The following is a 14057-nucleotide window of genomic DNA, read 5'->3' on the forward strand; positions in this document are numbered from 1 at the left end:
GGGGTTTGGGTGGTGGTAGTGGTGGTGCTGGTGGCGGTGGTGGAGCGTGGTGGTATCGAGGGCCTCAGGCGAGGGACCCGAAGACGAAAGGAGGATCTCTGATCTGTCATGATGATGGAATGAAATCAAACGGATATGAAAGATTTTGGATAAATAAGTAATTGGTTAATTTGAATTTGATACCTTTGAAAGGCTTTGTTATCTTATGTTTTGGGCAACTTTATGTTTCACATTTACAAGTATTCCATTTCCATTTCGCCATCTTTTTTAGAGATTCTTCTTTCCAATAACTAAGTCTTACAAGTTATCGGTCATACGTATACCTTTACTACCATCAAAATTGCATTTATGTTTTTGGGAGGATTATTATTAATAGAAGTTTGATATCGAACATCTGGCCTATTAGCTCAGCTGGTTAGAGCGTCGTGCTAATAACGCGAAGGTCGCAGGTTCGAGACCTGCATGGGCCATATATCTTTTATAATTTTTGTGAAGCTTAACATAGCAAATAAATCGGCATAGAGTTTGAGTTTGAGTTTTGAGTATTTAGTTATTGGTTTTGTCACTTTGTGTGTTATCACTTATCAAACGATATATATAATCAAACATTATATTTAATACAAATGTTGGATTTATCCATTTCCTACAGAGAAGATAATATCGATTCTACCACCTTTATTTTTCCTTTATTCTTAGCTTTCCCCAAAGATTTCTTGAAGCCCATTTCTTCGTACCCCATTTCCATCAATATATTCATTTTACCACTTAAGAACCGATCTTTTGCGACAGATCTCTGTATCTTTCCTGATGTTGTTTTCCAGACTTCCCCACTCTTAACAAGAGCAATCAATCCTACATCAATCCCCACATCCTTCTTCACCAAACATCTTATTCCTTCACATACTCTTTTCAAGAAAACCTCATCTTTCCAATCACTTCGTTGCATCTCCGCCACAATTGCCACAGTGTTTCTTGGAATCATAAAGGCTGAGATGCACCCACCTCTTAGAAACCGACGACAAGAGTCGTAGGCTAAAGTTTCCAAATAATGTGGATGAATTTCGATCCCGTTTTTAACCCTTATGATGTCCGAACATCGGCCGGTTACAAAAAGAAATCTTTTGGTACCGATAACAACTCCTCGATCTCCTGTTCGAATGAAGAACTTGTGGCTAAACGGTCTCTTGACTCTGCTTTGAAAAACTTGTTGAGTTAAAGAAGGGTGGCCTAAGTAGCCCGAGGCATTGCTTGGAGACGAAACCCATATCTCACCTTCGATCCCATCTTCGACTAGCTCATGTGAGTCCTCATGAACAATTAGAATCTCAATTGATTCTTCGTCTGCTTTTGTTTCACTTGTGCCAAGCCTCGCACTAGGTAAGAGTTTCTTGTACACAGGGAATGCGTGTTTGCATCCTTGTCTCCATGATGTGGATACGAATGTGCAGTTCTCCGCCAATCCATAGGACGGACAAATGGAAGAAGGGTTCAAGCCAAATGGCTTAAACCCTTCCAAGAAATCTTCTATGGCCTCATAGTAAATTGGCTCATTGATAATTATCAAGTTTTTCATTGTGGCTAAGTTGATAGGAAGGGTTCCTTCATCCACTCCGCCCCGTTTGAGAACAAGAGGCAGGGTGAACGAAGGAACCGGAGTACAAGTGGCCTTGAACTCAGATATCATCTCGAGCCATAGCCTAGGCCGCTTGATGAATGCATCGGGTGAGGTCAAGACACAAGTTGCACCCGAAACGATAGTTAATAAGAGAAACATTAGCCCACAATCGTGGTATTGCGGTAACCATGAGGTTATGACGCTATTTGGGTGAAGATCGTATGACTTTCTAGCTGTTCTGACATTATGAGCGGCAGATCCCGCAGTTACTAGAACTGGTTTAGGGATCCCGATTGCACCAGAGGTGTATTGAATTAAGTACACCTCCTCTGGTTTGCAACCGGTGTAGGAAGAATGTAAGTTCTTTTTTGAGCTTACATTTTTCTCCACCCGAAGGTTATCCGTAGATATCCATGTGAGATTATTCAAAAGATGAGCAATGGGGTTTTCTGGTTTAGAGTTTTTGATGTATTTTCGGACGGATTTTACGTATGGCCCATTCGCAATAGCAAATTTAGGCCTTGTTTGGGAAAGAACACGAATAAGGTGGTGATGATCATTGTTTGAAAATGTTGGTTTAGGAGGGACAATGGGAACAGCCAAAAGGCCAGCTCGTTGACATCCAAACAAGATTTCAACGAGTTGAAGCCCTGGTGAGCATAAGATGATGATAGTGTCCCCTCTTTGAAGGGAAATAAGAAGTTGCGTTGAAATCAATTGGACCGAATGGTTTAGCTCCTCATAGGTGAGGCTCGAGCCTTCCAACAAACCAGATGAACCATCCTCAACCCAAACAAAGGCCGGTTTGGACTGAAAAGAAGGCAGGTTAGCCCACACCGGAAGGTACCGATCAACCACTGGCTGGTCAGGGAAACAAGGGTCATAATTTTCGAAACTCATGGTTATATTGCATGAAAGAAGCGATAGTTTAATTTGTAGGATTTATAGAACCCTCTTGAAGAGAGGTTCAATAAGCATTTTATGAAAGTACATGGGGGTAAAGAGAAAAAAACCAATCTTTAGAGAATATTACACAAGAATATGTGAAATTTAACATAGTTTTATGCTAAGAATATTCCATTTTTTTATGTAAAAAAAAAACATTGTCGGAATCAACGGGTCAACGTAGCCGAAGGCGGAGAACACAAGAAGCTTGTTGTTAGGGTAAAAGTACAACAAAAAGGCCATCAAATCTAATATATTTTAATTTTTCACATTTTTTAGCATTAAAATCTAAACGTAGGTTTTATGTCTCAATTCCATTTTGACCTGCTTTATTTATCTACAAGTTTAAGTTTTAGCTGCAATATACTCTCTAATTAAATATGATTAAAAAAACATACACACACAAGGTGGCGAATCCAATATAGAAAAATGGAGTGCATGCTCCCATTTGGTATGGATCTTTACCGAAAATCATAAAAACCGGACCGGTTCAAAACCGTTTTGTATACGTAATTGAAATTTTAAAAGAAAAAAATTAATCATATTAACCTTAATTTCTAAAGTTTAAGCAAAAATTTGAAATTTTATCAAAATAGTCACCAATTAAGCATATGTTATTTGCAAAATTAGCACAATGGTGAGAATCTTTAAAGTCAATTTTCATAACAAAAGAAAGGTACTGAATTTTTCAACTTGTGAAAATGAAGAAAAGAACCCATTATTTTTCAAGTATTTGCTAAAATGAGCTCAATTTGAAAACCTTTTTCGTTTTTACCACCTTAAATAAGCTAGACTTTTTTCGTGGTTAGACTTTTTGTAGATATTGCGTCAATATCGTAGATGATATCTGCGAAATTAAAAACTATTAGAGTATTGTGCAACAAAGACAGAATAGACGATGAAATCCATCCATCGCTAAATATAGACAAGGAATGATAGAATTTAGAGACGATATTTCTACTATAAAAGTACTTATTAGGATCAAGTTGTTGCTTTAGAAACATAAGGAGGAACAATAAACTGTAATTTCCAACACAACATAAGTCATAGTATAAATTATAAATATTACTAAATACTGCTAAAAGTTAACTTTCCTTATGTGAGGAAAAGATACCGTAGCTAAACGCCCCTTTTGTCATACGCAATGTACAACTCACAAATCAAGATTTTATAAATTGCATGTGACCCCTCGACTGTATCTCTTAACTTTTTACAATGCCAACCAATAGCCTTTGCAATCACTTGAAGGTCATCCATCACCAGAATTGAATCAATAATGTACACGTGTCCCCTAGGTCTCAATAATATTCTATTCATCTCAATCATAATGCTTAGACATATTGCATTAATTTTTTTTAATTAAAAAACACAATTACTTCATGTGGAAAAACAAACAGAAATCATCTTTGAAAACTTATTATACCTTTTTCGCTCAATTGAAAAAAAAAAAAAAAAAAACAACAACAACTCACAACATGCAGGAGATCAATTTCCTAGGATACGTATCAAATGTTTCACATCAAAATTATAAATTATAAATACACTAGTTTATAGCTCGTGGAAACCATGATTATAAAATTAATTAAATTTTTATAGTAAAAATTTAAAATTATTAATCAATTATTTTAACTAAATTATTAATTAAGAGATATTTTTATTAGTTATGTGAAATTATAATCGTTGATTTAAATAAATATGTAAAATTAATTTTTAATATATATTAGATATTTTTTATTTGTGAATTAATGAAAAGAATAATATAAAATTTAAATTTAAAATAGAGAATAAATATATTGACAAATAACATCACATTAATGAGGAGGTCTAATACATTTAAAATGGAGAACTAATAGATTGACAAGTGACAACATATTAATTAAGATCTACTCTAATAAATAAGGATCTTTTTGGCACATGTCATATTCTTATTCATTTTGTCACATGTAATTTTATGGTAAATTTCACATAATATTAAATGTACTAATAAATGCGTATCAATTTCATTAATAAACTTTCCTTTAAATTTCAAAATTATCAAATTAAAGTTTTATTAGTTTCTTTTATTTACTTATCTAAATCATTTGTTTAAATTTAAAAAAGAAATAAAACACCTTAATTTTTATAATTCAATATTTTTTTCATTTTTCTTATAAATTCAAAGTTCTTAATGTTTAGAATTTTATATTTAATTTTTTTTTTAAATAAACTCATGTAATACATGGGTCTCACACCTAGTGTCTAATATGATAACACATGACAAAAGAACTACTATTTTATTAGTATAGGGATAGGGATATAAAATAGACAAAACTACAAAAATGGTCCCTGTGGTTTTCGAAAATAGCAAGTTTAGTCCCTAATTTCAAAAAACCTCACAGATGGTCCCTATGGTTTCAAAACTTTTAATGTTTAGTCCTTCCGTCTAACTCCGTCAGCTTTCTACCGTTAAGTGAGGGGCATTTTTGTCATTTCAACCCAGGGACCATTTATGAGGTTTTCACTATTTAAAAAAAAGAAAAAATATATAATTATTTAATTAAAGGGCCCCACCCACCCTCTCTCTCTCTCTCAAACACACACACGATCATCTTCTTCATAAAAAAAACCACATACATTTCACACCAACAAACACAGTTTGAACAAAATTGGAATCTCGATAAATGTTGTACAAGGAAGCCATAGAATTAGATCGAGATGCTTAATCTCCAATTGGGCATCAGGTAAAAAAACATAATCTGATCACCATTCTATCAAAACCTTATTCAATCTGTTTCATATATCATCATCTTCATCAAAAACTTTGATGGGTTCACAAGGATTTATCAGGTTAAGACTATCTTCCTTCTTTAACACCACAATAGTATTAAATCATTTAGGGGATTCCATTTTCCATTTACAATCTCAACAGATGAATTGAAATTGCAACCACGAAACATATTTAACAAACTGTTAATGGATGAACAAATGGACTATGTTTTCAGGTTGAATTACTATCTGTTATGCCCAGAGCTTCAAGAACACAAAACGATAGGAAGGAAACTGATTGAATTTTGAGAACATACATACCCACTAATCATTTCGGTTTTGCGATTCAATAACACTTCTAGTCTTGAAATTTCGTTGAAAGATAGGAGTTGGATGTTTGTTCCTCCTGATTCAAACTCCTCTGCCCCATCAGCTTCTTCCTCAGTTTACTTGGAGATATTATCCCAACCTAAATGGATTGAAAACCCACGAAAAAAAATAAGAACCCCCACAAATGTGGATTGAACGGGAAGACGAACTGATTCCACAAAAAACAGAAGATTTGTAAAGGGGAATCTGAGTGATGAACAGAAATCAGAAAACGGATTGGAATATAAAAATGATCAGAGGGAGCTGCTACTGATTTCATTGACTACATTTGTAGCATAGTAAATTAGCGAAAAGAACAGGAAAGTTTACCTGAAGCTTGTGAATCCTATCGTACTTTACAATCCCTTGGTTTGCGTTGTCTAAAATGAGATCCAGATGATCAACATTAGTGATAGGCTCCATTTCCAAAAACGCAGGTCTTGATACGTCCCAAAAGACTTCGACTTTACAATCCTTTTTCACGATTTTCTTAGATTGTTCATTTTTTCTTCAATCGTAGTCATACCCACAAGTTTTTATCGGATTTGAACAACACCCGTTGCTCCAATTTGGTTGATGTGGCTGTTGCTGGTCTCTGTGTGGGATTTCTCTGCAGAGAAGATGAAAGAATATTTGGGGATAAAAAAAATAATTATTATTATTGAGGGAGAGAGAGAGTGTGTGAGGCCCTTTAATTAAATAATTATATATTTTTTTATTTTTTTTAAATAGAGAAAACCTCATAAATGGTCCTTGGGTATTGAAATAACGAAAATGTTTCTCACTTAACGGTAGAAAACTGACGGAGTTAGACGGAAGGACTAAACATTAAAAGTTTTGAAACCACAAGGACCATCTATGAGGTTTTTCGAACTTAGAAACTAAACTTGATATTTTCGAAAACCACCTAGACCATTTTTGAAGTTTTGTCTATAAAATATAACTCGTTTTTTGTGTGTAAAGAAGTGTAAAAATGAATGCATATTTCAACATTATAGCGTAATCAATTCCTTAATTTTATACTATAATTTACTACTTAACTCTTTTATTTTTTTAAAGGTCAATTTTACTTCTTTATTTTCTAAATTTTTTTTGTAAAATGCATTTTCCATCCCTCAATTTTTTAAAATATTATTTTGACCCCCTAAACTTTGAACTTTATAAAATGTTATTCTTACCACCTCCATTTTCTAAACATTCTTCTTATCTCAAGTTGTGGATATATAATCTGATTTTCTTTAATAACTTTTGTTCATTAAGTGTCATTTTTTATGTATGCAGAGGTGGTTCTTATAGGTGTCATACGGTGGCACTAGAAACACTTGACTTCTGTATACATACAACAAAATATTTTGAATTTTTTTTTCTATTATTATGTCATTACTTAAAAAAATGCAACTACATAAAAGAAAATGTGTCACTACAAGCGATTTTTTTCCGTGCCACACCTAGTACATAGGAAATCTTGCATCCACCCATGTATGAACTTGTCGGTATAAATTCGAGTTTATATATGTTTCGCTATAAATTTTGTGTATATTTAGGTGTTTTTTTTAATCTAAGTTGAAGTGGTGACACACTTCTTTTTGTTAGGGCCGCTCCATGTCGATTTGAGGCCCAGAGCAAAAATAAAAAATGGTGTCCTTTAAAAATTAATAACCGCAATATATATATATATATATATATATATATATATATATATATATATATATATATATATATATATATATACATATATATATATATATATATATATATATATATATATATATATATTGAAAAAAATTGGAATGTGTTTAAAGGACGTTAGTTAAAAGATAATAACAAAACAAAATTAAACAATCGAACGACTGAACAACTGAACCATTTTGAAAAACCATCGGGTTGGTGTTGAAAATAAACAATAAAAAATCTAATGTTGGTGAAATATGTAAAGTAAAAAAATAAACTTAAAGATGTCCCATCTAAACAATATATTACTATGATTTTTATTAACAAATCTACAATAATTAATTAATATACATTAAAAGAAGGCGCAAGTTAGAAAATTTCATATATAAACAGAAACATTACAAATGGTAATTGACAATAAAAACATCAAAATTTTAAATGAAATGAATCTTTGGATTGTTTGTCAAAAAAAATTCAAAAAAAGTCAATAGACTTTTTATAATTTGAAATATTTGTGAATAACAATGAAAAAGTGGTGAATGATTCAAATATAAACCAGGTTAGTAATAGTCGTTTACTTATAATAATAAGTATAAAAAGAGGCTCATTGAAAGCAAACGCTAATAGCCAGAATCGAACATGCGTTTACACAGAGAGGTGGCTACATAAAATATCTTTAACCAACTCAGCTACTACATCTTTTATACCTTTTTAACAAAACGTGTGTGTGTGTGTGTGTGTGTGTATATATATATATATATATATATATATATATATATATATATATATATAAACATAATTAATTTTGGGGCCCTAACTTGTAGTGTGGCCCGGGGCTGTTGCCCACCCTATCGGGTCGGGCTTGCTTTTTGTGGAACTTTAATCCTTATGTCTTGATTGTTCTCATTTTTAATCTTTGCTTTTATATCATTGTATTTTGGTCTATGTAATGGTCCTTGTATTCTTATGGATTATTCAAAAACAATCCAACTTAAAAAGTAATCTCTAAACTCCTCTCAGCTTTTGATAAACCACCCAATGTTTATTTCTTTTAAAATTTTAGTGTTTTGAAAGTTGTGATATGTTATACTGGTTTAATCAATTTTCATGTCTATTACGCATGAAAAACATATAACAACACGCGTCAAAGCACATACTTAAATACTAGTTATTATTATGAAGTACGAACATAACATACTGCTATAAAATAATCCAAAATAATTGTTAAGGGACAACTAGCCAAAAAGTACATCAAAGTTATATAAGATGCACGAACAATACACAACAATTGGTGCTTTAAAATGGTGTATTGTACAACTATATAATGCATGAATTGTTGTGTACGACAAAAACTGTTGTGTACAACAAAAACTGTTGTGTACGAATCACTTCCCACAAGAAAATGATGGTATAAAAGTACCAAACACACAAGGATGGTATACCTTTTGGCTTCTTTGTTTTATTAACCATATATGTACTTTTTGGTTTTGTTTGTATCACCTTTGGTTAGCTTCTTCTTTTGAAATAGTTTCTTGGGATTTTCAAGAAAAATCATGAACCATATAACAGAGTTTTTTTTGGGTATCTTGTGTATTTTCCATCATTGTAGCCTTACATAAATAGCCCAAATATATCCACTCAAATTATCCATTAGTGACCATGTAAGGTACCATATACACTACTCTAACGCCATCCCTACGTACATTAACATGGTAACATTCTTTGATTAGAAAAAGGAAATAAGACACAAAATACATTGATTATATACATTATTTTCATACCAAAAAAAGCAAAAATACATCATATACGGTATAAATTTAGCTAATCGCATCTCGGAGGCATTGAAGATGTGCATGATGATAATCAATACGTTCAATATCGACACAAGCTACTTCAATTTCAATATTGTTGCGATTTTCGTTGACCACACTATATAAATAGTCGGCTTGATCATCACAATATAATATATATTTTCAATAAATTAAACAAACAATTATAAGAATAAAAGTTGACAACCATTTCCGGTTATGATAATCAACAGATCTCATTTAATTAAGGGATTTATACACTAAAGTCCCAATATTTTCATCGATTTGACAAGAAAGTCCTAAACTTTATTTTTTTTACAGTAAATTCCAAATTACCGACAGTTTTTGACACTTTTACCATTTTTTTTCTGGTTAGCCGGTAATTATGATTTTTTTGTCAAAAAAGTAAATTTTAAGACTTTCTTGTCAAATCATCAATTAGGATTTTACTGTCAAAAAAATAAAGTTTAGAACTTTTTTGTCAAATTATTGAAAATATTGGGACTTTAGTGTATATATCCCTTTTTTTGGTTAGAAATTTAAGCATAAGAGTTATTGAAATATTCTCTAGTCAGCTAGATCCTATTGAAATCTTTAATGTTTGCTTCTTGTTAAATTGTTTTTTTAATTTCAACAAACTGACATTGAAAAAAATGGAGATAATCAAGAAAGAAAAAACCATGGTTGTGTTGGCTTTTTGCAGTCCCAAAATGGAGAAATAAGAAACCGAAAAAAATGAAATTGCCCTTTTTTCCCTTCTCCACATTCACACCTTTTTTTTACTAGTCATGTGTTGTTTGTGTTTGTATAATCTGTCCCCACTTTTTAGTTCAAGATTTGGCAGCGAAGCAAGAAGAAAAGTTTTACAAGTCTTTTCACCCTTTCTCGCTCTCTCTTTTGTATATGTTTCTCTTGATCGTAATTGTGTCAGGGTAAAGATGATGATGGTAAGAAAAACAGTGGTGCTGCAACAAAGTCACAATTAAAAGTTTTTGGGTTATGAAAATACACTAATGTCCCTATATTTTCAACGATTTGACATGAATGTCCTAAACGTTATTTTTTTTTACAATAAAGTCCTAACTGACGATTTGACAAGAAAGTCCTAAACTTTATTTTATTGATAAAAAAAGTCTTAATTAACGGCTAACCGGAAAAAAGCGTAAAAGTGTCAAAAAGTGCCGGTAATTTGGACTTTACTGTCAAAAAAATAAAGTTTAGGACTTTCTTGTCAAATTTATGAAAATATTGGGACTTTAGTGTATATATCCCTTTAATTAAGAGCACACAAAGGGTAAGCATGATTATACCATCTTGTATTTGAAACAAGACTCAATACCATTGTTTCCGTTATCACCATTAACGATGGCATCTGTATCCATTACAATTCAAAACAAATTTTCATTATCGTAAATTAATAAAAAGTAGGTGTATTTACTAAGAATGAAAATCAGATATACCAAGGTTGTTAGGTTAGTTCTTGCAGAAGATATCCCAGATGCTTGGACCTCTGCCATTCGGATGCAGCACCTTCAATATATATATATATATATATATATATATATATATATATATATATATATATATATATATATATATATATATATATATATGTAACATCCCAAAATTCAAGGCCAAAAATTTCATTTTTAAATACATTATTATATAAAAACATCAGTATAAAAAAACATTCATATTAATATCTCATGTCAAAACCAAAGTGTCAATAATCAAAACATATTATCATAAAACCATATCAAAGTGTAATCCCAAAGATCTCATGTGCGGAAAACATAGTGTGATGCGCTACGATCAAGCCGGCTCATTTCCCTTGAAAACGAGTACCTGAAACCAAAACTTTAAACCGTAAGCACAAAGCTTAGTGAGTTCCCCCATCATACCACATACCATATGATCATATAACATCATATAATGTCAGGCATATCTGGGTGCCCGACCTACCCCTTCGGTCCTCTCGACCGGATACTGCCTAGCATATCTGGGTGCTAGCCTCCCCTTCGGTCCACTCGACCAGATACTGTCTAGCATACTTGGGTGCTGGGCTCCCCTTCGGTCCTCTCGACCGGATACTGCCTAGCATATCTGGGTGTTGGCCTCCCCTTCAGTATCTTTCAACTGCTAACCGGGGACTATTTCACCCCCTAACACTACCACATAAAAGCATAGCATAAACACATAAGTCATATACTGCCTAGCATATATGGGTGCTGGCCTACCCCTTCGATCCTGTCGACCGGTAAGTGGGGACTATTTCACCCCCTACTACTACCACATAATATCATATCACATATATCATAATCTGTCTAGGATAGTTGGGTACTAATCTACCCATTCGGCCCTATCGACCGGTAACCGGGAACTATTTCACCCCCTACTACCACTATCACATAACATCATATCATGCTAGCACATAAACATAACAGGTAGCAGCAAACATAGACAATTATCACAAAGACGATCATCTAACAACAACTCCTACTGGTGGGCCGGCATTGTGGCCATAGACCCACCGCTACGCTATTGGAAGGTAAGTCACCTGAAGTAGAAATCACCGAATAACCACTAAACTGATTGAGATGGACCGTCCAGCTCCCTAAACACCTACAACCCACATCAATATTTTATACTTAGCTTATGCTTCAAAAATATTCCCTAATATTACTTAGTATCATACTTATTTGCATTATTAATAAATAACGCCTTGATCGATTTACCCTTCCAAATCCCATCAAATATTCTCGTGTGCATTTAGTTCATATGACCATTAGCTAATAAATAGTTAAATAATTTATCGATCCAATTTAGATATAATTTGAGCCCACATACTTTTGCTAGAGCTTAATTCAAGTCTCGTCTATAAACGTGTTTCATTTAATCATTTATTCAATCCATATATTTCAAATTATCATTCCATTAAATTACAAATAAATTTCACAGCCATAGATTATAATCCCATTTAGATTAATTATGTTCTTTAATAAGCCCAATTCGCATAGTCAATTACATGCCACCAGCCCATGATACGCATCAACCCATTAGCCCATGATACTCATCATCCTATTAAAGCCCAACATGAGTTCAATTAGCGTACCTAGCTTCCAGGCAGTGCACCAGAGAAATCCTTCAACGGTGGTTGGATTCTTCGCTCACCAGGAAACGCAACTCCACAATCAAATTACGAGTTCTAAAAACCCATGCTCTGACAGATGTCGATTTCCAAGCCTTCATTATGGCCATTGGAGACTAGTACCTCGTCTTCTTCCCTACTGTTGTTGTTGGATGTCCCAAAACAGTCGTCGGAAAAGTAGTAGGCCAAGAAAATGGAATCAAAACTCATCAATTAGTCTCTCTCTAATTGAAGTCACCGGTGAGGGCTAAGAGGTCAAAGGATAAATTGAGCCTTACCTGCCCTTACTGCTATGGAGAACATACGGGATTCATCGAGTCCCACGAAATTGTCGGAGGATGACGTATCCACCGGAAGGCGCATCCCCACCAGGTTCATGGTGTCGCGTAGAACTGTTGCTGACATAATGATCTCGTTCTCGCTAAACCATCCCCACAGCTTTCTCTCAACTAACGATCCAGTGAGAGTTATGAAATCAACACCTCGCATGGAGCCCTTCGTTGCTATTTCTCACTCTCTCTATGGTTGTTTCTGGCGAGAGCTGAGGCCGGCGGTGAAACATGGCAATGGCAGCTTCACCCTTCCTCATACGATTTCTTTGTGCGACTCACTTCCTAACCCTAGCTCTCATTACAATAGTATATATAGGAAGTTGTGGTTAAATATCCAATTGCCTTCAAGGAGACGTGCTTCTCGCACGATAGAAAAAGAGAAGGATGTACCAGATCCTGTCGGGTAGGAGGGGAGGAAGAAAACGCAGAACCACAATCTGGCAGTTATGGTCCCTAAGGTTTAGCCTTATGATAAAATCTACCCTGGATGGAAATAACTCCTTAAAACTAATTTCTTCATAATTACAATTTAAACCCTCTACTTATATGCTTAACTTGTACTTACTAATTATTGTTTTACTTTATTTACTATCATTGTTAAATATCAAAATCTATTAAGTTTGTATTTATTATTTATTTCACTTAGCTTTCTAATACCATATAATTCGCTAAACCCCATTTTTATAAAAAGGTAATGATAATAAATAATTACATATGACGGAAAAATAGGGCATTACTATATATATATATATATATATATATATATATATATATATATATATATATATATATATATATATATATATATATATATATATATATATATATGGAATGGTTCAAATGAGAACCATAAAAATTTAAGAACCTTAGGGTAGTTCTTGCAAAAAGTATCCCAGATGCTTGGACCTTTGCCACCTTCGGATGCAGCACCTTTAATATATATATATATATATATATATATATATATATATATATATATATATATATATATATATATATATATATATATATATGTGTGTGTGTGTGTGTGTGGAGTGGTTCAAATGAGAACCATAAAAAATTAGGAACCCTAAGAACCTACATTTCATAAGTAAATACGTTAAAACTATAACTTTTAGCTTTTTGGTAAGAAAACGGCAAAATTGTTTTTTTTAGTCTAACATTTTCATTCACGCATTCAGTTATATTCTAACACAAATTTTATATAAAATACAACTTTCTACAGTCAGTTTCCTGTTTAATATATAAAATTCACAACTTAATACAATTCATCTTATACTAATTCTCAAATTCAAAGAACTCAAACCAACTCTACCACCACCACATGCCGCCGCCAACCACCTCCACCAATAGCGCAACCAGTCTTTCTTCCAAATCAAATATGTATATATAGTCACACGATGACATGTTAGATATTACATTCA

General features: G+C 33.0%; 1 protein-coding gene and 1 non-coding gene across 2 annotated transcripts; one reads left to right on the forward strand and one right to left on the reverse strand.

The window, feature by feature from the left end:
• Positions 1-396: 396 nt before the first annotated feature.
• On the forward strand, positions 397-470 carry TRNAI-AAU (transfer RNA isoleucine (anticodon AAU)). Its single transcript has one exon. It is a non-coding gene; the product is annotated as a tRNA-Ile (tRNA).
• Positions 471-643: 173 nt separating this feature from the next.
• On the reverse strand, positions 644-2515 carry LOC145052338 (uncharacterized). The gene has a single exon (XM_079000148.1). It carries the CDS (start codon positions 2513-2515, stop codon positions 644-646), a length of 1872 nt encoding a protein of 623 aa, XP_078856274.1.
• Positions 2516-14057: the final 11542 nt, after the last annotated feature.

The sequence above is a fragment of the Lactuca serriola genome, chromosome 1 (assembly GCF_051521515.1).
Source record: "Lactuca serriola cultivar US96UC23 chromosome 1, Lser_US96UC23_V15, whole genome shotgun sequence".
In the NCBI taxonomy this organism is placed as follows: domain Eukaryota; kingdom Viridiplantae; phylum Streptophyta; class Magnoliopsida; order Asterales; family Asteraceae; genus Lactuca; species Lactuca serriola.